At 41.1% G+C, this 26,690-nt stretch overlaps 1 protein-coding gene across 1 annotated transcript; it reads left to right on the top strand.

The window, feature by feature from the left end:
- Positions 1–454: 454 nt before the first annotated feature.
- LOC126183526 (succinate dehydrogenase assembly factor 3, mitochondrial) lies at positions 455–26,044 on the top strand. The gene is made up of 2 exons (XM_049925596.1): positions 455–877; positions 25,509–26,044. Exons 1-2 carry the CDS (start codon positions 704–706, stop codon positions 25,677–25,679), a joined length of 345 nt encoding a protein of 114 aa, XP_049781553.1. The 5' UTR covers positions 455–703; the 3' UTR covers positions 25,680–26,044.
- Positions 26,045–26,690: the final 646 nt, after the last annotated feature.

Here is a 26,690-nt window from a genome sequence, read left to right as displayed (position 1 = left end):
ACCAACCAACCAAACATCTCTCAACCACAAACTCAACATGTATCATAATTACCGATGAGATTCTACTTATTGCCAATAGTCTTAATATTCATCGGATCCCCCATTTCTTCCGCCAGTTTCACAGCAGTGAAGCGAACGTGAGGAATGCGTGGTTCTGCACACCCATTACTGTCAATCATCTTCAAAATCAGGAGCAGAACTAGGCGCAGCAACTGCCTCCATTTTTCGCAATGCGACCAAAAAATGGAAAGCTAATTACAAATCTCGCACCGCGCATGCGCTAAAGACAGAATTTTGTGTCTGATATACGTCCAACATTAACATCCCTACAAACCAACGAGATTATAATCGATTGAATGTAAGGCCAAACAAAGATTTGTTCAAAATACGCACCAAAACGTGACGTCAGAGCACCCATGACGTCACGGGTCAAAGCAGACGGCTCGTATCGAACAATTCTCTAGCTCCGAGGGACGAAATGGAATCGTTATTCAAGAACTGTAGGCACGAGTCAAATTTCGTTCTTAAACTTCATACGAGCTCCGTATATGAGCGACCGGAATACATTCGTAAGAGCTGCAGATCATCCAAGTATACTAAAAAGGACCAAAAAAATTAAAATTTGATGCGCATGCGCATTGTGCTAAAAATCGACGCTACACCTGAGAAGCTAGCGTGTATGAATGTGTGTGAAAGTTCGTAGATGGAGTTAGTACACGTTAGGAATGTTCGATTTCTTTACAAAGCGATACTAAAGTTGCACAGAGGATTACCAAAGGAACTGCAAATTATAGGAAATGGTTATGTCCGAGATGAATTCAAGAGACATAAAAGCTGTACTCCACATGAAACCGAATTGTTTATGTCCGAATGGACGGTAAGTTTGTCAATCAGCATTTCCAGTTTGAATTCAAATCCTGTTCACATTGCAAATATCTGAATCCACATTTGTAGAAACCATATTATCCTCTGATCGACAAAACGGAATCAAAAGGTTTTGCTCGTATTTTATGGAAAACCATGGTTTGAGTCGCAATACAAGTTAGCACCAATATTTGAACATTAGTTATTTAAAACTGTGATATTTATCAGTAGCCCATGAATGCATGTCATGCCCTTTCAGGTTATGAAAAATATTTTTTGTAGTCTCAGCTGCAACTAGACGTTCACAGTTTTCCGCAAGTAATTATAGTTATCCATATCTTCTGGGATGTTATTCATGTTCTGTTCTGTATCTCTTCTTTTTCATATAATGGAAAATTTGATAGTGTGAATGAAATAAACTATAAATTTGTGATACATGTATCGACTGGAAGTAGTTGGCAAAAAATTTGAGTTTTAAGTATACATATTAGCGGTTCTGGTAGTAGCTATTTGTGCTCCATTCTGTCCAGTTTGTTAATCTACCTCGGAATGATTTACATTGTATTGGATTGGATTTTGTTCCTGGTTGGACATAAGAAATTAATGTTAAATTGATGTGATTTTAAGATGTGTTTGTGAGGCAGTTTTGAATGAACAGTTAATGTGGATGCTACCAGTTTGTTTTCTAATAACTCGCGTAAATTTCCAGAGTCCAGTAGTTTAATATTTTAGTATCTGTGTCGTAAGTAAAAGCTGAATTTACAGACATGCGCGTCTATCATCTTATCTTGACGCCGCCTTATGACACAACTATCGTGCACAGCTCAGAAACTCAAGCAGAAAATTTTAAGCTTCATTAATGCGAGCTAGACAATACTCAAAAGTATTAGGAACATAGATTGTTGGGAAATATAACGTGAGATTGCTGCTGATATAGGGAATGTTGCCCAGTTAGTTTCTATCGTTTTTTTAAATCGGTTTTTCTTAAGACAATATTAAATCCAATGTCCATAAATTAGTTAATTTAATATCATCATAACCAACACAAATAGCAAATACTTTTTTTTTATTATTTATCCCTCAGTGGATGTGGGAAGCTGATTGATGTACTAAGAAAAGTAAAAGCAGTAAACAGAAATTGAAATAACTAGATATTTAGTTGAAACAGAACATCAGTAGGTTACTTGAAAGTAAATTTAATGTGAGCCCAGTAATATTACTGATAAGAGGTTGCAAAATTTTCCCCTGTAATATGAAATACTTGTGAACACAAAAGTACCTATGCAAAAATTGCAACACAGAGAAGTAATTGTCAAACTCAGATAACACTACCACCAATAGGCCTAAGCAGCTAAAATGGCATAGAGATATGTATGTACAGCAGTGCCCACTCTTGTATGACTAGAAATCAGAATTACATTGACCTCAAGAAAAGAAGTCAAATGAGCTGAAAATGTGAGAGAAAAGGCCCACTGCATAACGTAACTAACCTGTAGAGTAGAAAGCCAGCTGCAGCAGCTAAATTGCAGTCAGTGTTTTAACACAGCACTATCTGAACATTCAAATATGTATTACGCCAATTGAAGCTGGGTGAAAGCCCAAAACACATATTGACATAAATAGAATCACACAAAAAAGTGGTTGGTTGATGTATTTCTTAAAGTAACTATAATTTTGTTCACGTGGACATATCAAAGGAGCTGGCACCAACTTAAAGACACTGGACTTGCATTGGGGAGAAGGGGGGGGGACTCAAATCCCCCATCCAGCTGTCCAGATTTGCATTTTCGTTGTTTCCATAAATCGGTTAAATGGCAAATATGAGTTCGTTCCACATGTCATGGCTAACTTCCTTTCCCACCTTGTCTTATATGAGCTTGTGCTCCATCTATAATGACCTCTTTGTTGACAGTCTGATAAGCTCTGTCCTTAATTCCCATTGTCACAATGGGCTGTATTGCTTCATCTGTAATATTGGCTTAGCACAGAAGCACTGGACTTGTGTTTGTCAACAGTTTGCTGGCACTATATCCAGACTGGAATCAGCTATGTCACATTTCAGTCTGTGTTCCAGTGATATCCATATTCATGTTAGATGATGCTGTAATAATTCATGATAAACGTATGTACTCCAACACCTACACGAAGTCCCAGGCTTTTAAAGTCAGAAGCAACCCCCTCCCCCCCCCCCCCAAAAAAAAAAAAAAAAAAAACTACACAAACATTTAATGCTGGAAATAACTCTGCCAGTTGTTTTCTTTCTCAGTTCAAAGGCTGGTTTGGTGCAGTTCTCCTCACAAGTCTGTCCACTGCAAGTCTCTTCATCTCTGTTTAACTACCTGAACGTACTTACATGTATTAGAGCCTTAGTTTTGCTTTACAGTTTTTATCCTGCACTCATTCCTCAATTACCTGATTGACGATTCCTTGATACTTAACAGGCTGCATCTATCGACTGAACCTTTAAAGTAAAGTAGTCATGAATTTTAGTTTTCCCCAATTCAAATCAGAACCATCTCACTAGTTATCTACTCATCAGATGCTAAACATTTTTCTGTAGCACCACACATCAAGCAGTTCTATTCTTTTCATACCTGAACTGTACTGTTCACTTTTGTAGAAGGCTGCACTACAGAAAAATACTTTTACAAAAGACTTCTAACACAAATTTATATTAAATATTAACAAATACATCATTTTTTGTAACACTTTTCTTTCTGCTGTTTTACTAGCTTGAATTTTATATCATCATTACTTTGGCCACCACTAGCAATTTTGCTGCTCAAATAACAAAAATGGTAATAAAACTGACCTGCTAGCATTTTTTTTCCATCTCTAACCAAATTACAATGTCAGCGTTGCCTAGTGTTTTGACATTTTTAGACTTTCTCCTTTTGTCAGTAATATTCAGTATCTCTTGTGTTAAACAATAATTTCTACTGGGCCATTTCTTTTATCTATTTCATCTCTTTAAGTTACTCATTCCCCTTCTATTGTGTTGCCTTCACCATGATTCAGTCAATTATTGCCTAATGCTCCCTCAGAAACTCTCGACATCTTGCTCTTTCAATTTAGCCAGGTCCCATACCTTAATTTCTTACCTTTCCTCATGTTATTCAGTTTTAATCTTCATTCTACAATCAACAAATTATGATCAGAATCCACATCTGCCACTGGAAATGTCTGAGGACTTGACATCTTTTTTCAGAATTCCTTTGTTATAGTTACATAATCCGTCTGAAGCTTTCTGGAATCTCCAGGTCCCGTCCACATATACTATCTTCTTTGATTATTCTTAAATAAAGTGTTAGCAATGAGGAAATTATAATATGTGAAAAATTTTAATAGATATCTTGCCTTTTCATTGTTTCCGTACTATTAAATTCCACTCTTCCATCACAAAAGAATTATCATTCTCTTAACTATATGAATAATTTTTTTATGGCATCAAGCATACTTTCAGTATCCCCATATCTCCGGAACTAGTAGGCATATTAAATTTGCATAAAGTGTCACTGCCAAGTAACTTATCTCAATGAATCTCGAATCATACACAGAAAAAACTGCTACAATAATTACCGAAGGTAGCTGAAAGTAATATACAGAGAGATGAACAAAAATGACACTTTTATTCAGAGACAGTAATTACACTAAAATCACCATGATTTATGGTGGTTCCCTTGATATTACAAAATGTAGGCCACAGTTCTTAATAGGGTGGGCCACACTTGTCACACTTTGTCGTTCTTCCAGTTTTCCAATGATTCTTTCCAGTATGAAATCATCAAAATGTTGTCTCTGGGCCCTTTTTTTAATAAGGAACATCACTGCAGTGCACCATAATTGCTTGGAGAGTGATACATTCTTTTTTCTCTTCCCTCAGCTCCACATTGGCACTGTAGTCACGTTGACTTCAGACCGTATGACATCCAACTTTTTGTGCATGACAGAGACCTCTGACAACATATTCCCACATTTCTACTTCATTTCCATGAAGTACTTAACATGCTATGTTACTTTTATACATCTCTTCCTAATATATTGTGGAGCAGTGTATTTTGGCTGTGATAACATTTTTGCAGTGTTGGTGTTCCATTACTATTACTTGGCTTAAGGCATGTGTGATTGCCATGGACAGCATTCCATATTCTGTGGTGTGTTCCCATGCTGGTTGTAAGATTGGTAAGGAGCACTTCTGGTAGGACATGCCATTCCTCACTGTTTGGAGTTGACAATGGCTGGATGGTGGTGTGTGCATGTGGATATGCTACAATATGTCTCCCCCAATAAATGCCACACCTGTTCACTGTGATTAAAGTCAAGGAACAGGCAGGCAAGTCCATTTGCTGAATATCCTTTTGTTCCAAGAGATCCTCCACCTCTGCTCTTTTTATGTGATTATGCATTGTAATCCATAAAAATAGTCCAGACTGCATGCACCCCTGAAAGAATGCAGATGGGAAAGGAGCACAGCATCACAATAAGATTGACCAGGGAGTGAACCATATTAAATGATTTGCTTGTCATTACGCCCATTCAGCAAACCTCGCCATATGAAGACAGGCTATATCAAGAATCACAACTGAGATTGAATATGCTTCTGTTTGCATGCTACCCCACTCGTCATTCTCCCAGTCCCTTTGCAATGCCTGGTATTTTTAATGCTCCCCGTACATGTAAAACAGTGCTGCGAGAAATACCAAACTACTGGGCTACATTTGTCACACTTCATCTTCCTTCCAGTTTTCTGATAATTCTTTCCGGTATGAAGTATTCAGAATGTTTGCTCTGGGTCCTTTTGTAATAATGAACACTATCATAGTGCACTGTAACTCCTTGATGATTGACACACAATGTTTTCTTCTGTTCCTTCAACTGCCTGGTAGTGTTGAGCCAGCTCCATTTGCTGCTATAGTCATGTTGACCTCAGACCGTTTGACATACAACTTTCTGTGTATGACAGAGACCTCTGGCATCATACTCTCACACTTTTACTCATTTCCATTGAGTAGTTAACATGTTGCCTTTATCTGTCTCATCCTAAAGATTTGCAGAGCAGTGTATTTTGGATGTGGTAACCTTTTTATTATGTTGTTGTTGCATTCTGTCACTTGGCCTAAGATAAACTGCCTGATTTATTTATTATTTTTATACTGTCAAGTTCAGAGGAACTGGAATTCCCATATAGATCTGCAACAGTTTTAAGAGATATGTTGTTTCACTAGTATCATGGCCCCTGTAGTTTCTTCCTCACTCACTTCTGTTTTAAGGTATTCGTTTTTGCAAGTTCACACTCTGTGGTCCAAATATAAATGAAAACAATTTACTTTGTATCTACCATTCCACACAGTATTATATTATTGTGGGAATGAATTAGTGAAATTAGTGGTTGCTACATTTCTACAGTACCGGCAATGGTTTATTGAAACTTCTTCCATTTGCTGTCATTAAGGTTAAGATACTTATTTCATTTATAGAAGGCATTTCACATGGTTTAGAATATGTTTCAATGCATAATCTCTTCTTAATTGGACAAGTGAAGCTCACTGATCCCAATCAGTGTAAAGTAACAAAAATTCAGTGTTAAAAACAAATCTCAGCTTTAACTTTGCATAGCGTGAAAAAGTAATCACTGAATAGCAATCATGTTGTGAGCAATAATGTAGAGGAACTGGCTGTTAACTATTGTATTGCTGTAGAACTTTTTTTTTGGCCAGTCTAACGGTGTACTGTGGTGGGAAATTCAGACTGTTGAATTTTTAGCAGTAAATGTCTTGCAGCATCTGCTACTGGAATTGGCTAAGCATCATGATTACACTTTCGTGCTTACTAAATTGTCTTTGTCTTTAGAGTCAACAGATACATAGTTCATTGCACACCTTGACTGTAACTGAGTGAATTTACAGTGTAAGTATATTGCATGTTTGAGAGGTAACTACTCGCACAACTCAGATACAAATTCTGTTCTAAAATGGCGATTTAATTCAATAACAACAGTTCATAAGTGAAGCATTTTTAATGTTAGCAAATCAACAATTGTACAGCCAGTACCTATCTTTAAATGTGTAGTGGTAATAGTCATGTTGGTGTGAATGATAAATCTTCTACCATCACCACTCTCATTCTCACCAACATTACCAACTCTAGCCCACACATCAGGATGGTGGTACAACTACAAGTGCACAATTTCCCGTTTCATAAACTTGCAGCATGCTACGTATCAGCTGGCATCATTGCTCTTTTTTGCTATAATACACCAGCCATTAAATAGCATTAATGCTGTCACTCCTTTACCAACGTTCTGGTGTTGCCTACAAAGGGCAACATGCTTCTATAAACTGAATACAAAAATCCTTATTGTATATGAATCACTGTATGCAAGTAAATAATTTTCCTTGTCATGGAAAAATTGAACACTGTATCACATTACGTAAATGTCAGTCTACTATCATTAGCTATTACCCTAAAACTGTTTTGTTCTCATGACACTGCCAAAGCAAAACAAAAGCATTACAAAATGTGTGTGAAGAAATGAACTTTTTCAACTTGGCAAAATACAGGGTGCCCACTCGAAAAAGGCCCCACAAACATGTGTAGCAATTCTGCTGAAAATGTAATTTGTGACGTTTGACGTGGCAACACTGTGCACTCTTAAACGTTGTTTGACAGAACGGTGTGTTTCCAAAAGTCCCTGTGACTGGGGCTCATCGTTCAGTGACAATATATCACTATTTTGTCTAAGAATATGTGTTTCTTGTAGAACAAGGCAAATGTTTTTGTTTGTTGGGCTTCTTTAGTGTTTGTCACCCTGTATAATCTGTTCTGATCTGCAAACAGTACACAATCGTTAATACCTGTAGCAAGCAACCAATGATCGTGAAACGTGAGATGAATCAGTTAATAAAAAGTTATCATATGGCAAAAAACTTCTACATATTTAGAGGTCTGAAACTGTAATCTCATTCAAAGCAGTCTTTGTCAGGTTGCACATACTTTTACCCACTTGTCCACTGTTGGTCAAAAAACTTCTAGAGTAGTGTTTAGTTGGGCCACAACATTCTACAAAACACCTGCTTTTGACTTAAATTATGTCATTTTACATCACTGGCAGCTTTGAAACACAAGAAAGCACACAGAGAATGTGATCAATAGAAGGTTGGCAAACCATGGAATTATTAAGTTTTCCCAAGAAAGTCTGGAGCAGATACAAATGATAGTCAGACGTTTAGGACTTCATGACTTTAGCTACTGCAGAAGAAAATAAAATCAGTATGGGATTTCGTTAACAAAGATAGGGAAAGCAGCTTAACAGAATGTCAGTAGTATTTATATTAACAAGATTGGGAACATTACATAATAGAGTATTTATATGGCAAATACTATTAGTTGTTACTTTTTGTACATAGATAAGGAAACTGATCTAGGTACCTGAGAAGAAAAATCAAAGCAGTACAATGAGAAAACGAACTTTGAAATGAATACTCCAGATGTCTGAAGTCTTACTTAGTCAAAAATTTCAGTTTGCATTCCTGAGGGTCCTCCAAAAGGCAGCTCACAGTGCAATCACATGTCCACCTTTAAGGAAATTGTACAACTCCACAAGATGCATATCATATTCTACCTAACAGTCTGGTAAATCTTAAAAATTACACTGTGATGCTTTCGGCAAATTTTAGTGCATCATTATCACTGTGTCAGTCATTCTGCCATTTTGCAATGCATGAGAATATGGGATGAAATTCTTTTGGTGGAGTTTACATTGTTTATTTTGACAGAATTGTGTGGCAGACTGGGAGTTTAACCTGGAGACTTGCTTTCAACTTGCCAACCAATTAAACCACAGCAATACACCCACAGAAGTTACAAGACTATCACTGACTATAATTGCTTCAGTCTGCATATATACCAGGGTTGCCACATGTTCTGGAAATCAGGGAATTTCAAACGTGTCAGGGAAATTTGAAAAAAAAAAAAAAAAAAGGTCTCAGTAGATGTAATGGTTTGTTTATTGTGATGTCATGCACCGTTGGTGGCTGGGTGCAGCTTAGTACGTGCACCACTTCCCTACTCCCTTATTCTTACTCCTTCTCCTATTTCTGCCATTCCACCCAGCTGGCAGTTAGTGCTGCCACCACTTCTTTCAGCTAGCTTAGCAGCTGCCGACGAGAGACAGGGAGGTGTGAGGAGTGGTTTGTTTGGATCTGATTCTCAGAGACAGTTGACACAATGGCCAGAGACGGCAGTCATGTATGCACAAGTTGTCTCAGTGATTGTATGAATTTGTGTGTGTTGTCGTTCTCTGATGAAGGTTATGGCCAAAAATTTAGTTGAGAGTGTGATTATTTTCTGTGTGCCCGTCTGCGGCTCAGTGATCATCTTTACTGTGAGTAACAACTTATTCTCATTCGTACTGATTCTGAGTATTTGTGCAACTTCCCTGTAGCATGAATTGATCACCATGGTCTTATTTCATCAACATAATGTCTGTGACATGTGAATAGCTGGCCACATGAGTGGACTTTCATGACAGGCCAAAACCGCAGGTCATTCCTGCGGGTATCTCTAACAGGCTGGGCCTGCTGATCTGAAGCCATTTGGTTCCCACTAATGTGCAGGCCCTGTCCGTCGGATCTAGTCTCATCAATTTGCCCTCAGTCTGTGTTTTTCTGTGTGTAGTATAATACAGTGCATTTTCGTGGTTTATGCATGGACCCAGGACTGTGGTGCTCCTGGGCAGGCCAGAAGCCACAGCTGGTGAATTTCAGGAATTGCGACTGTCTCATCACAAGTACATTGTGCAGTGTGGCATTTTATAGACATTCTGTTTATTCTAGTACATTCTGGGTCTTTGAAAGTAGTTTATATATTAGAATGTATGGATGATAAGAAGAAGAAAATTGGGTCAGTCGCTGGGAGTTTGTATGCTGTGTACTCATGTATGTCTTGAAAGAAAAATCGCACAATACCTGTAAAATAGTAGACATAACACAGTGGGTAATAACTGACAACAACGAACATAGTAGAACCAACATTTTATTGGCAGTCACCTATAGTGTTGGTTTACACAGCTCTTCCAAGCCTTATGCATCTTTCAAGAGGCCTACTTTTTTCTGAGTTTATTTCTGAAATCAGTGAAGGTATTTTAAATCTGTCTTGCAGCTCCAACAAAATGCATATTTTTCATAAAATCAGTGGTCATAATGAAACATATATATCATTTCTTTCTTGATTTCTCCATCTTGAAAACAGTTCATTACAAAAGAACTTGGTGTAAGTACTAAAGATTTTTGCTCACACGTTTGGAAATAAAGAAGTCCTTATATTCTTTTGTCAACTTATATCTTTAGTTACTCTTGATCTCAAAATTTGTCAGGGAATAATGCTAATACTTGTCTGGAAATCAGGGAAAAATCAGGGAATTTCACTTGGGTAAACTTGTGGCAACCCTGATATACAAGGTGATTATAATTAAACTTTCAAAACGCTGTAGAAATAAGACCACTAGTCTGAATGACGTCAAATTGCAACTGAATATCATCAGAGGAGGAGGAAAACGTATGGCAGAAGAAAAAAATAGTGTGAAAATTGATCAATAGATGGCGCTGTATGTCAGAATATGTAAATGAAAACACCTGTCATGCGCATGGCCCATTGAAGTTGGTATAAACACATTGGGTACACAGCTGTTCCTCCTTTAGCATCTGCGATGTTTGCCATGACTGCCTCGATGCAGGATTGCACTCTACTTGTAAAGATGTATTATAATAATGATGACTGTGTACATGTCGCTCTGCAGAAGTTCCGGACACTGAAGGGTTTCAAAAACGGCGTTGGTCCAGTGACTGCCATGGGTCGGGAGAAAATGATTCAGAAATTCGAAAAGACGGGTTCTTTTGGTGCGCAACCTGGTAAAGGGAGGAAACAAATTGATTTGATGTCAGTGGAAGCAGTAGCCACAGCAATGCAGGAGGAGACTGGTGTGGTGCGCGAACGGGTAGGGCACGAAAAATTGCCTGAACATTGGACATACCCATGAGCACAGTGTGTAAAATCATACAAAACACACTTCTTTGCTATTCATTCAAAATTACACATGTGCACGAGTTGCTTCCTGTTAACCTGCCAGCTAGAGATACCTTTGGTATAGAATTTCTTGCTCGCATGGAAGTGGACAATGATTGGCCATGAAAGATTTTGCGGACAAAGCCCACTTCCATCTGATAGGGTATGTCAATACACAGAATTGTCGAATATGGGCAATGGAAAATCCACCTGCAAATCAACCAGTACCACTTGAACCATTAATATTACTTCATGACTGATCTATTATAGTAAAATAGAGCAATGTTGCCAGCTGACATGTAGCATGCCACACACTCATGAAATGGAAAATGATGCAGCACTTGTAGTTGTACCACCATATTGAGTTGTGTGTTTGAGATGATGGTGTTGGTGAGTATGAGAGTGGTGGTGATATCAGATTTATCAATCACACAAACATGATTATCATAATTATATATTTAAAAGTAGATACCGGTTGTACAATTGTAAATTTGTTCACCTTAAATATGCTTCACTTGCGAACTTTAATTATTAATTTAAATCACATTTTAGAAGAGAATTTTTATCTGAGTTGTATGAGTAGTTAGCTCTGAAACGTGTACTTAAATGGTGGTTTTGCTTAGTTACAATCAAGTGTGCAATGAAGAAGTATGTGTTGTTGAAAAACAAAGTTACAATTTCATTTAGTAAGTCTGAAAGTGTAATGGAGATGATTAGCCAACTCCATTGGTAGATGCTGCAAGACACAAATTTTGCATTACAGTGTGCTTTGCTGTAAAAAGTTTGTGTGTGTGTGTGTGTGTGTGTGTGTGTGTGTGTGTGTGTGTGTGTGTGTGTGTGTGTGTGTGTATTCCCAGAAGAGTTACTTCATCCTGTGTATATCTTGCAGATAGACTATGAAGATAAAATTAGAGAGATTTGAGCCCACACATAGGCTTACCAAGTGAGTGTTGTTCCCATGAGCTACTTATGAGTAGAACAGGTAAAGGGGAAAGTGGCACTAGTACATGAAGTACCCTCAGTCACAACTTGGACACTATGCTTAAGATTCCTGTAGCTGTCTAAATACACCCATAACACACAACAGCTCTGATTCTGACACATGTTCTTGGGCGGAAGGGGGCAGCATGGACATCCTCCACTTGACCTACTAACTTGCTCCTTGCGCTACCCTCGAAATATTAGAAATTTACATTCTTGTAATCATAGTTCAGAACTGAAAAGCCACACAAAATTAACAAAAGTAAAACATTTAGTTTTCTCTTCGGCAAACCCTGGCAAGCAGGGAAGGGGCAGTTCATTTAGTCTTTCAACAGTTTGAATTTCCCACCACAGGGCACTGTTAGACTGGCCAAAAGGCTAAAATAAAGTTCCACAACAATGTAGTAACTGACAATCGATTCCTTTCCATTCATTTGTGAATTATTGTCCACAACATGAAAGAATGCTATTCAGTGATCACTTTTTCATGTTGTGCAAAGTTAAAGCTGAGATTTGTTTTTAACACTGCCTTTTGGTTACTTAACATTGATTGAGATCAGTGAGAGCCATTCACCCAGTTAAGAAGAAATAATGCACTGAAATATATTGTAAACCATGTGAAATGCCTTCTTTGTTTGAACAGTAATGACAATAAGTGGGAGAAGTTCCAGCAGAACAATACTAGACAGTTCAGATTTAGCCATCACTAATTTAAATAATTAATTCCTGCAATAGTATAACACTGTGTGGCATGTTAGGTAGAAAGTAAATTGTTTTCATTTACATTTGGATCACAGAGAGTGAACTTGCAAAGTGTGGAAGAAACTACAAAGGCCATGATACCAGTAAGACGGATCATATCTCTTAAAACACTTGCAGATCTATGTGGGAATCACAATTCTGCCGAATTTGATGACTTAAAAACAATAAATTAATAAGGCAGTTAATCTTGAGCCAAGTGATAGAGTGCAACAACAACAAAAACAACATAATAACCCCACCCCCACCCAAGGGGCTCACCACTGTTTGGTACGTTCGTGCTTGGCTACTGCAGGGCCCCAGCCTTTGCAGCGCCTTTTCCCTTCCCTGCTATGTGACCATCATCCTGCTATTCTTTTCCCCTCCCTTAGGCAACATGTCTGGGATATTTTTGGGAATGTATTCTGAATTTTCAGTAACCTGACACCACAAGATCCCCTCCACTATCTTTTCTTTCTCTCTCTCTTTGTTCTCCGTCTCCAATTCTTCCTCCGCTTCGTTGTTTGAGGTTCCTCTATGTTTCTTCTTCCATATTGTGCACTCCTGAAGGCCGGCCCATGTATTTGGCCTGTAACAGGTGACTGGTTAATGCGTAATTCCCAGCTCTGCATCAACAGGTAAGGTTTGCACGTACCCCCTGGTACAGGCCAGGCCAGGCCCAGGCAGGGGTGATTGCCTGAGCTGTTACCTTCCCAGATTACCAGTTGGTCCCTCTGACAGGAGTTTGGGAGATGTGAAGGAAGGCGCATGCCATCAGGGATGCTGGTGATCATTCTCTCACTATGGGCATATCTTCTTCATCTCATGCTGCGTCTGTTAAATGTTAACAAAATGGGACTAAAGATTCAAAGACTCTACCAGCTGTACCTTGGTTCCTTGTGGTTTCACATTCTGAAGATGGTCAGTTGTTTGCTACGGTTAATCCGTATATTATTCAGAAATGTGTTGATGCAATTGCAGGCCCTGTGAAATCTTGCTCTTATTTATACAATGACACTTTGCTTTTGAAGACTAATTGTGATTCTCAAGTGCAACAACTGTTTGCAGCTTTTCTCCTCCATGGCTGTCCTGTTCGTGTTGAGGCCCACCGAACACAGAGTTCTTTGCGTGGTGTTATTTACACTAGGGTGCTAGATTGTCTGACCAAGACAGAAATCCAAATTTACTTCTCTGGTAAGGGCATCACTGTAGTCCACTGGGTGATAAAAAAGGTTGATGAATCTGTAGTGGCTGCACGCGCTCTTATTCTCATGGTTTGATAGAGTAGTTCTTCCATCAATGATTAAAGCAGGCTTTGAAGTCATCATGATCCGACCATACATTCCGAACCCGAAGCGTTGCTACCAGTGTCAACATTACAACCACACTTAAATGTCCGGTCGAAAACTGGCCAAATGTGTTACTTGTGCTAGGGATGCTCACGAGCAATTGCCCACATCCTTTTCCCCACTGTGTCAACTGCAGTGGTGACCATGGAGCTCTATCTCAAGAATGTTCTACTTGAACAGGGCATCCAGGAGATCTGGGTGAAGGAAAAAGTGCCTTGTCCTGTCACTGTCAAGTTACTGGCTAGCACTTACAGTACCGTTCTTCCTACACCTTGCTCCACAAAGGACACACCACACAGACTTGTGACCTCAGATTCAGTGCCGCAATTGTAAAATTGCCCAATGTCATGATAGCATCCCCGTCTCCTTCTCCTCTAACTGTGCAACAAACCACCAAATTTTCACCTCCGGCAGTGAAATCACCTGCTACACAACCAGCTGGCCGGAAAGGACAGAAAGAATACTCCTGCGAAGACTTTCTACGTCCCTCCAGCCAACAGACACCTGAGTCTTCATCTGCCAACCACAGATGCTCCAAGAAATCAAACGAAGGCAAATGGTCTTCTCCTTCGCCAACTTGGAGAGTGTCTTCAACGGTGTTGCTGTGGATACTCTCACCCGGCTGTCCTCCATTTAGCCGGTGCGCACCACCAACTGTGTTTCTATCCTGGAATCCACAGACTGACGAGGGAGAATGCTGATGCATCTGTAGATGTCATGGAGCAAGATCCTCCAGCTTCTGTGCTGTAGCAGTGAGTCTTTGAAGGCAGCCACCGAGGTGACAACCCTTCATTTTTTCCCTCCCCATTGTGACTCTCTTCCAATGGAACATTTGTGGTATTAGATTCAACAAGGAGGAATTACGGTTGCTCTTGGAATCGTGCCATCCACTTGTTTTCTGCCTCTCACATTTTTTTCAAGTCCACTTTGACCTCCGCACCTCCTCTCCCGAGGGCGGTATCCCTTCTCTCCTGCTCATCCAGGATGAAGCTCATAGTCAGACTATCTCACTGAACACCCGGCTGCAAGCTATTGGATTTTCCTTTCTCGCTTCACCTTTCCTCTTTGTACTGTCTACACCCCTCTGTCAGTCAGTGTCACCAGGGCAGACTTTCTCCAGCTTATTGGGCAACTCCCTCACCCCTTTTTGTTACTCGTTGACTTTAATGTGCACCATCCCCTTTCGGGCTCTCCCAGAATCTGTCAGTGTGTGCATTCTTGGCTGACCTTCTCAATCAACTCAACCTCACCTGCCTTAACACTGGAGCACCCACATTACTTTCATACTCAACACACACCTATTCCCATTTGGACTCTCGTGCTCTCCACATTTTTAACCATCATCCTATAGTGGCGAACTGCATTTGTTATAAACAGTTCCCTGCACATTGTCGTCACATGCTTTGGGATAGCAAAAAAGCTAGCTGGATTTCATTTACTAGTTCTTTTTAACAGTTCCACTCCCTCTTCCGTCATGTAGACCAACCTCCAATAGCTCTTTGAGAGCAAGCTCCATTCCCCAATTTCCATTCTGACCATGGCAAATGATGTCATTGTCGACACGATTACTATCTCCAACACTTTAGGCCACTATTTTGCGAAGATTTTGAGCTTCACCCTCTATTAACCTGCCTTCCTCCATCACAGATGAGTGGAGGCGGCTCAGGTGATACCCTTCTCCTCTCAAATTCATGAATGCTACAGTGCTGCTTTTACTATGTGGGAGCCAGATCATGCTCTCACTTCCTCCCAGTCTTCTGCCCCAGGGCCAGACAATGTTAACATTCAGATGTTGCAGCACCTTTCTCTTGTGGGCAAGCACTTTCTCCTTCATGCGTACAAATGCATCTGGGCAGATGGCACGTTGCCCAGAAGCTTGTGTGAAGCCAGTCATACCCATACATAAGCCCAATAAGGACAAACACCTTTCATCTAGCTACCACCCCATTTCTCTCACCAGCTGTGTTTGGAAGGTGGTGGCACATATGATTCATGCCTAGCTGGTATGGTGGCTCGAGCCTCGCAGTTTATAACCACTACACAGTGTGGATTTCAAGCAGGCTGTTCTGCAGTTGACAATCTCATCACTTTGTCAACCCATGTCAGTGTCTAACAAAACTGGGAAGGGGGGGGGGGGGGGAGGGAGGAGGAGAGTAGGGAGGGAATCAGTATGGAAGATCTACCTTAATACCCAGAAGATGCTGTCATCAGTGCATATAAGCAAAGGAACGGTAATATTTGGAGTGTCTAAAATTCGGTTTATGGTTTTCAGTCGCCCTTACCATTATATTTAGTGCTGTGAAACAGTTTATACTATTTGGTAAGTTGCCTCAAACATTATACTGTATCTCAGGAAATATGGTGCCTTTAGGTAGTATCAATCTAAGTTATTTGCATTGATATACATCAGATCAGTATTATAATGCAATAGCTTAATGTACTTAATTTATTACTGATGTAGTTTGTAGGCGTTCCACTTTAAATTTTCCTGAATTCGTGTCTCAAGGAAGGTGGTTTATTAAACAGATTTATAGAGAAGTGTGCTACATGTTTTTTTGTAAGTGGTAGAGGTATTCATTTTACAAGAAGATTGTTTGTGGAGAATGTGCAGATGCATGTGTGTGGTGTATGTATGCATGCGCATGTATGTCTATTGTTGACGAAGGCCTTAATGGCTGAATGCTTTAATTGTGAGAGTCTTTCTGTTGTGCCTATCTGCGACCCAACATCTTCGCTATATGGTGAGTAGCAACTTTCCTTCTCATATATTGTTACTTATCCTTTGTGATTAATTTGTATTATTTGCTCTGTGGGCCTTCGCCTAGTCACGAATCAACCCCCTAATACACTCTTGGAAATTGAAATAAGAACACCGTGAATTCATTGTCCCAGGAAGGGGAAACTTTATTGACACATTCCTGGGGTCAGATACATCACATGATCACACTGACAGAACCACAGGCACATAGACACAAGCAACAGAGCATGCACAATGTCGGCACTAGTACAGTGTATATCCACCTTTCGCAGCAATGCAGGCTGCTATTCTCCCATGGAGACGATCGTAGAGATGCTGGATGTAGTCCTGTGGAACGGCTTGCCATGCCATTTCCACCTGGCGCCTCAGTTGGACCAGCGTTCGTGCTGGACGTGCAGACCGCGTGAGACGACGCTTCATCCAGTCCCAAACATGCTCAATGGGGGACAGATCCGGAGATCTTGCTGGCCAGGGTAGTTGACTTACACCTTCTAGAGCACGTTGGGTGGCACGGGATACATGCGGACGTGCATTGTCCTGTTGGAACAGCAAGTTCCCTTGCCGGTCTAGGAATGGTAGAACGATGGGTTCGATGACGGTTTGGATGTACCGTGCACTATTCAGTGTCCCCTCGACGATCACCAGTGGTGTACGGCCAGTGTAGGAGATCGCTCCCCACACCATGATGCCGGGTGTTGGCCCTGTGTGCCTCGGTCGTATGCAGTCCTGATTGTGGCGCTCACCTGCACGGCGCCAAACACGCATACGACCATCATTGGCACCAAGGCAGAAGCGACTCTCATCGCTGAAGACGACACGTCTCCATTCGTCCCTCCATTCACGCCTGTCGCGACACCACTGGAGGCGGGCTGCACGATGTTGGGGCGTGAGCGGAAGACGGCCTAACGGTGTGCGGGACCGTAGCCCAGCTTCATGGAGACGGTTGCGAATGGTCCTCGCCGATACCCCAGGAGCAACAGTGTCCCTAATTTGCTGGGAAGTGGCGGAGCGGTCCCCTACGGCACTGCGTAGGATCCTACGGTCTTGGCGTGCATCCTGCGTCGCTGCGGTCCGGTCCCAGGTCGACGGGCACGTGCACCTTCCGCCGACCACTGACGACAACATCGATGTACTGTGGAGACCTCACGCCCCACGTGTTGAGCAATTCGGCGGTACGTCCACCCGGCCTCCCGCATGCCCACTATACGCCCTCGCTCAAAGTCCGTCAACTGCACATACGGTTCACGTCCACACTGTCGCGGCATGCTACTAGTGTTAAAGACTGCGATGGAGCTCCGTATGCCACGGCAAACTGGCTGACACTGACGGCGGCGGTGCACAAATGCTGCGCAGCTAGCGCCATTCGACGGCAAACACCGCGGTTCCTGGTGTGTCCGCTGTGCCGTGCGTGTGATCATTGCTTGTACAGCCCTCTCGCAGTGTCCGGAGCAAGTATGGTGGGTCTGACACACCGGTGTCAATGTGTTCTTTTTTCCATTTCCAGGAGTGTAACTATACATTCCAATGTTGAAAATTTATGTCGTGTAAAATATTTCAAGGAAATGCTGTATTGGTGGTAGAAAATGGAGTCTTGATTGCAGTAGATAGAAAAGAGTTCATTAAATCAGTTTATTTAGATGTATAACTTAAGAAAGCATGTCAGGTACTTAAAACAAAATTATTATTATTTTCTTTCTCTGTACTTACTCATGCTTCTTTTGAAAACTAACTGTATTTTGGATACAGGCACAGACACAATTACATAAATTTTTACAGCGTTCTTGATGCCATTCTTAAGATGCAATTTCAGTGACGTGACTTCACATAAATCAAGCTGAATTTCTCTCAATGGAGACCACTTTAATGTAAATGAATGCAACCATATCCAGTAGCTTGGTCATTGATGACTCCCTGCCCTAAACAGTAGTGACTCCAATGAGGCAGCCAGCACCACATGACTCGATTGCACATGCGATCAGAATCATTGTCACTATAATTCAACTTAATCTATGGCAGTTTGACAGTGTAAAGCAGATGATTAACAGCTCAGTGAATTAGTACAAGAACATCCGAGCATGTACAACTCTAGACACCATTAAAACAAGCATTACTCTTTTTAAGAAAAAAAAGATTAGCTTTCCAATATTTGATTTTACAGTTATGTCACTGTCAGTGTCTTCCCCCTATGAACCAGTATCTACCAGTGCAAATTTGCAGTTAGCAGGTTAGCATATAAAAACCAGTAAGATCAGAGAAAAAAATCTTTCTTGTTGAAAAATTGAGAGCCTCTTTTGCAGTGCATGTTTTCCACCCACTGCTGAAATACAGTTTAAAATATTACTGCTCACTTGAGCGTCCAAAATGCCATGTCATTTTTCCCGGCAGGGAGATCCATCTCCAACAGAGGCCCAGGGCTAAATTCAGTCACAGTTCACACACAAGGTCTCTGCTCTGAACTCCATCCATACCCACTGTTACATGTTATTAGGGAGTGATTACATATGCCTCTGGGGTATGTACTCTATCCTCGGATCTGTCTCAATGTATTCTTTGGATCAAAAGACTCTGTTAATACCATGGTTTTCCGTCGCCTGCTCCAGGCCATCCTTGATTCCTTTCTGGGTTTTGAAATGGTGTGCACTGTTAGTTGTACAGTCAACAAATAAAGTGGTTTTGCCTAAGCATGTGCAGAGTGTAGTGAACTATGCTCCTTGCCAAACAAATACAGTGTATTCACTGTAGAATTAGTGGTCATCACCAGCACCCTCAGCCACATTTGTTCTTGCACAAGCAAGGTGTCCTTGATTGACAGTGACTCCCTGAGTAGTCTTCAGGTGATAGACCAATGTTAACCTTGACACCCATGCCAACTTTGGAGATGGGGATACTGGAACCAGATTTCGGTCAACTGTACGCCATCAGTTGTTGGGGGCTTGGAACATGGAGTGTGTCCTGGTTTCACTGAATAAACTGAAAATCATGTGGCAGTATTCCTTTCATTCTTCTCGCAGGGACTCTACTCTTCTGTCAGCTTCCCATTGTCTGCATCTGGCTGACCCATGGTAACATCCTCCGACGTGAATATTCACCCACTGTCAGTGTGATGTCTGTCGGGCAGTGGCCCGCTTGTTACTAAACTGCCCTAATTTGGTCATGTTACGGCAAAACCTTAAACTTGCTGACACGCTGCTTCTGGTTCTAGTGAGCGATGCCAAAGTGATTGATCTGGTATTACGTTGTACCTGTGAAAGTGGTTTTTATTCAACTCTGAAATAGGGCACAGTAGCCTTATCAGCTGCCTGAGGGATTGGGGGGGATGCCCACTCTCATGCTCAAACCCAGGGGGCCCATGGTTGCCCTTTCTCAGTGGTGTGACCTGCCTCCTGCCCTTCCCACCCTTTTAATTCCTCTTATCCTTTTACATCTGTCATTGATTTACTGTCTCATCATTATTGTTCTAGTTCCTAATATTTTTACCAACTTGTCCATGTTGCTGTTTTTCTCGTGGTAAAGGAGGTTGTGGAAACATCAGGCAGATGCAGGTGGTGCATCTCCCATTGTATGACATGTCTCGGGGCCTCCAATGGCTTTCTGGGTGGGGCAGCTTTCCCACCTGCACTCTTTTATCCCTCTCTCACTTCTGCCTCTTGGTTTTCATGGTTCTCTGGTAAATCAAGCCCATCAGGATTTGTTTTTTGTATCCATTCTGGCTGGGAACACTTCCCAGCTTTACACACAAAGGACTGAGGAACCAGTGACCTCATAGTTTGGTCCTTTAAATCACATCCATCCATCTTCTGCAGTCTCTTCCAAACAGTTCATTGCACGATCAGCTAGAACTTAATCTGTTATGGACCTAAGCCACCAAAGATGCCATTCTTACAGATCCAAAAACAAATTCATGAATGCCAGTATGGCCCCTTGTAACTAAAAAAAACAACAACAAAATGAGTAAATAGTGTGTCTATTACATTATAGTGTGTACCTAAAGTGTCTTCATCATGTTACACATTTTTAGTACCCATCCTACATGTGCACCTGAACAAGAGGTGGTTCCTTCGTCTCTACTAAACCAAGGTTCCTTGTGTAGAACAATGAAAATTTACTAAATTTATTTTGCCAGTCCCTCTTCATTTAGCAAATTATGGAGAGGTTCAATCGAAAGATGGCAACTTCTACTCAGCCCCAAATGTTACTCTCCTGTAAACAACTTGATGCTGTCATATCCCATAAGAACCTCAGCATCATACAGGAATTAATTTTCACCAATATCTAATGCTGCAGATGCATGAAGAACTGCATGAACATTTGGAGAGGAAGAGATCCACTTCTTGATGTTGCTTACATCAAGATCCACCAGACAACAAGGTAGACACTAGGGTATTCATCCTCCCTTTTGAGGTGAATTACCTTCCAGAGAAGGTCATAATTATGTTACTGCTGTGATGTGAAGCAGTATTTCCCACCTGCTATGCAATGTTCTTAATGCCAGCAGTTTGAACATGTGTCTTCCCAGTTTAAATGCAACACAATTTTTGGAGACTGGCCAGCCACTTAATGGACATGCACCATGTATGCTACCACCTCCCTGTGTCAAATGTTGGGACACTACAACCCACCTCCCCCACCCCCCCCCACCCCCCACCCTCCCAGTCCCCAAAATGTGCTAACCTTCTCAAGGAAAGTAAAATCCAGGAAAGCTCATAAATAATGACTGTTTGTATCCAGTCTAAATGATATCAACTTTTGGCACTATTGTGGCCAGGTCATCAGCAGTATGTGGCATACTTACTTCCTTGATGGTGACATCCAGTAGTCACATAAATAAACCTGTTTTGTGGTTCCTGCACTTGGCACCTTGTTAGGGAACCCCTTCCCACATCCGGCTGGAGAAATAGTATCCTTCACTGGTAACAGGACTCCCTCTCAGAAACACTTTCCCCAGAAATCCTAAATACAGAGACATGACACCAGCCAGTGGCTGAAGGATCCATGGACTGAGTGTCCCAGGATGGCTCTGCTCTTCTTCCATTCCTACACCTGAAGTGAATAAGCCCTCGTAAGAATTTCATCGTCAAAAGTTGTGAAAGAAAAGAATAATAATCTCAGGAGGAAGTTGATCCAGTGGCACAGAGGCATCAAATCCCCCATGTTGTCCCAAGAAACCTTCAACATGATGATCCAATGGAACTGAAATGCATATTACTGTCACCTGTAAAAACTGCAACAGCTAATTTCTTCTTCTTGTTCAATCTGTGTCGCTCTCAAGAAAAGCAATTCGCTGATCATTCTTCCACTCCTATCATGCATTCTGTTGGAACTGTTCTGGCCGCAAGAGAGCATCTGGAGGATGGAGGGGCCTTTACTCAGGTTTGTTAAAGTATTGTCAGAGAGCGGATTTCCCACTGCAACACATTGGAAGCAAAAATAGTGTGAGTGCAAACCACCCCAGCAATCACTATATGTAACATTTATTTACTTTGAATCTGGACACTTATTTACCTTCAGGTGACTACCTTAATCCAACAACTATCTCTCCTTTTTCTTACTTGGGGATATCAGCATGCACCACCTCCTGTGGGAAGCACCACTTCATTTGCCCTTCTGATTAAGAAGTGCCTTTCTGATCTTGATTTCTGTGTCCCCAATTATGGTAGCCCTACCAATTTATGTGCCACCCACAGCACATCATCTGCTGTCAACCTTAAGATCTCTTCCACAAATCTCATGGCTTTGATATAATGGTCTCTGCGTGATGATCTCTGACAGTGACCACTTTCTGGCTCTTCGGAGAGCCCACTTGTAGTTGTATACCTCTGCTGCCACCTTAGTACCCTCTGTCAGATTGCATTGAAGAAGCTGTGGGAGACGTCTACAGTGCAGTTGCCCACACTCCTGGGACTGCTATATGCCCTTTCTATGGGCCCACTCTGCAGTTGACTGGTGTCATTGTGAACTGAACACATTGCAACAACTATTCACTATCATCAAAGGTCCTTCCAATGTCCACAGTGAAATCCCTCACAGACCACTCTCACTGCTTCATTCTAAGACTCACCATCTAATTAAACTCAATAAGAAGGAATACTGGGAGCGTATCATCTCCCCCGTGAGAAATGTGTTTACATCTTCATCTTAGGTTTGGGCTAAGCTCTGTAGTCTCCTGGCCCACTAAAAACCAACAACTGTTCTGTCTCTTTCTTCATGGTGGTATTTTTACTGATGCAGGGGTTCATGTTGAGCACTTGTGACCCACTTTAAAACAGCATTGGCATCATCTTCTAACCTTGCAACCTCCAAACGCACAAACATGAAAGTTAAATACATGTACCTATCCTTCAAACACCCCCCCCCCTTCCCCCCAAAAAATCACTCAAAATTATATAATGAATCTTTCACTGCCTGAGAACTGCTTCAGGCTCTTGATCACCCTGACCACATGATACAACCCCCAGACCCTGATTTGATTCATAACATGGCGACCCAACATCTGAAAGTTACTCAAAGATTCATCTACTCAGAATCTTCAACCATTTATGGCTAGAAGGTATTTTCTCTTCGCAGTGGTGGAATACTACAGTCATCCCAATCCATAAGACTGGCAAAAACACAATGTTTATCGAAAGCTACTGACCCATTAGGCTCATCAACATGCTCTGTAAAACTACTTGAAAGGGTCATAGCCTAACGATTGTGCTAGGTTCTCAGGTCATAGAGCATTTTGTTCCCCCTATCAGTGTGGTTTCTGGGCTGGACAGTCCACAACCAAACATCTGCATAGGTTGGTAACAGCAGTCTTAACAGGCTTTTATGTAATGGCAACACCTCATTTTAGTCTTCTTTGACCTACATAAGGCATACAACAGTGCTTGGTGCCATCACATTTTACCAACCCTCCATGACTGGGGCATTCAAGGCTCCCTACAAATCTGGTTGTTTTAGTACATCACTCAGGTACCCATGAGTCCAAGAGAACAGCATTCCGAATGGCTCCATGCTGAGTCTTAACACTCTTACTCACCAGAATCAATGGGCTAGTGAGCAAAAGGAATGCTCCTGTGCTGTATGTTGACTGATGTCAGTAGCTGGGCAGCCAATCCATACAGTCAGTCATCTACAAAAAAGTAACACATTAATAATAAGTTTATTTACACTATGTATGCTCAATAATTGAATTACTTATAACGTTGAATGCTGTAGGTTCTTCTTCAGTGCTGAGTTATATGAAAATTATAGTAATCTTATTGACAGAACCAAATGGCCTAGAATGATTATTCACTTATATAAGTGTTTGAATGTTAGTAATGCTTCTTAGTTACGGGCTAATGTATATAAATTGCCCTCATTGCAGCCTTCTGTACTGATGTTGATAAGTCCATTTAGAGGTCATGTGAATTTGTGTCTTCTGGTGACATGTATGCTTGGTGGCCCTCTTCAGAGACAGTGATGGGAGGGAAGCTTCGTCCAATGGCACCCTGAGATTTAAAAGTGGCATCTCTTGCGTAGTTGTGAGTGTTGCACTGGGTGCATTTGACATAGATGCCGTCGTTACTGTGTCAACATTTTTTTTCTATTTGGGATAGCGTCCAATCGGTAGTCTTTGCTGTACACCAACTCATAGGAGCCTTCGCACTGCATCCCCATTTGTTGCTTTGGAGGCAGCATGTGGATATGTACATCACAGAGTGTCTGAAAGTCACTGCATAGAAAGTAGCACAAGCAGCTTCAAACTTATGGCTCTCGTTACATGTCTCAAATTGCACAGCTGAAATCATCTTGACTGCCACATTGTAATTACACCTTTAAACAGAGGTTTTAGGTTTGTCATTTTCAGTTTGTGTGGATATTTGCCACTAGATGCTGATCAGTTGTGAAGTTTGTATAAGGGGGCTTGTCAGCTGCAGACTTCTCAGATATGTTTACAAAGGAAACTTTGTTGCATGTATATATGTGCAACCTTGTTGCTGTTAGGTAAACGTTTCCTGTATAAATCACTCAGATGCCCTTACTAAAGTTTTTCAGCACATCAATCTTCTTGTAGTAATAAAACTTGGAGCATAGAATTTGTAATTCATATTCTATTGGTACTTGGCGATGGCTGTATCAAAATATGTAAGACAGACAATCACTGTAATCTAAATAAAAAAACATTTATTCATTTACAAATACATAATCTGGAATCTTATCAGCACCAGAAGAAACTTTCTAATTTAGTTCTCTAATAACCCTCCTCTCACCATTTCCTAGACCGAGCGAGGTGGCGCAGTGGTTAGACACTGGACTCACATTCGGGAGGACGACGGTTCAATCCCGCGTCCGGTTATCCTGATTTAGGTTTTCAGTGATTTCCCTAAATCGCTCCAGGCAAATGCCGGGATGGTTCCTTTGAAAGGGCACAGCCGACTTCCTTCTCCATTCTTCCCTAATCCGATGAGACCGATGACCTCGCTGTCTGGTCTCCTTCCCCAAAACAACCCAACCCAACCATTTCCTAATCGTGTGGCGATACAAAAAGAGTGTTTCATTTAAAGTGCTTTTTCTCTCCATCCTGCAATGCAGTTACTAAGATGTTAAATAAATCACAATTGTATATTAAGGTTGTGTGACTGTGCCCACATGGTCTGCTGTTGCACGTGTGTACCAGAGAGAGAGAGAGAGAGAGAGAGAGAGAGAGAGAGAGAGAGAGAGAGAGAGAGAGAGAGAGAGAGAGAGAGAGAGAGAGACACTTAATGCAGGCCTTCTCTTTTTTATTGCAGAAATATGCTGTCTCCCTTGCTGAACAGTTGAAGCTAAAAGGAGTTAATATGAAACAGTTTGGTGCGCAGTTGGATGAGGACCGCATCGAGCAGATGAGAGATGACCAGCTATACCAGTTGTATGAGCTAATGGTTGCTGCGAAAGGAGAAAATGCAATTGAGCATCAATAAGTTGACTGCCTAGCATTGATATGGTTGTGATTATAAAGATTTGAACTGGTGGAGGTATACCACAAATAATATAAACCAACAGGTTTAGAGATCCCCTCACATCAGTGTTCAATGTTATGCTAACATGAGTACAACTGTAGTGAATACTTGAAATGTTTGTTTTGATCTATCTGTTATCTCAAAGGAGATCAGAATCCCTTTGCTATGAATATTACAGGGAAGACAGGGCCTGTTCCAGAAATTTTGACATGGAATAGTGTTTGCTGACAAAGAAAAGTGTGCCTTTGTTTTCAAATTCCTATATAGTTGTTATTTATGCAATCATTGTTATCTGCTTAAAATAATAAATTTTATGAAACAGTAAAGTTTTTTTATCTTCCTCCTCATCACCACCACAGGACAATCTAGTTTGTCATACTCGGTCACGTCAGAAGGTCATTTTGAGCAATTACTCTGTACACATTGTCACTTCACAGCAAGAACAGCTGTCACTGTGGAAAGCTGCCCATCAATTTGAAGTACACCACAGTGACAGCATTTCAAACTTTCAAAAGCAATCATGAGGCACAAAACAGTGAAGCTCTGCCTTGTAGTGGTTGCCCACTGTCAACATCAGCTGATAACTGCTACCTATTAATTATGTCTTATAGGTATCCCAAAGACATACAACAGAATTATACAGTATTTTTGTGGAACAAATTGGAGGCTTCGTCTATCCAGACAGTATGCAGTTATCTCCACACCATCAGCTTGTCCTATAGTCATCCATTACTAACAAACACAAACCCTCCATCATCTCTCTCTTACCCCTAGTCTGGTTCCATTGCACAAAAAAGTGTGTTATGTAATTTGGAATCCATAGGATAAATGGAAACCTTGCCCCTAGGCCCCTACATTTGGAAGAAACAAAAAGCACAAAAGAAATCCCATTTATTTCTTATCTCAAAATGCTACCCTGAAGTAACTTTGTTGCTTTAACTTTAGTAATTCAGTCTATATAATTTAATGTGG

Source organism: Schistocerca cancellata, chromosome 4 (assembly GCF_023864275.1).
Source record: "Schistocerca cancellata isolate TAMUIC-IGC-003103 chromosome 4, iqSchCanc2.1, whole genome shotgun sequence".
Lineage (NCBI taxonomy): Eukaryota > Metazoa > Arthropoda > Insecta > Orthoptera > Acrididae > Schistocerca > Schistocerca cancellata.
The sequence above is the reverse complement of the archived record's forward strand: the minus strand, read 5'-3'. Positions and strand labels throughout refer to the sequence as shown.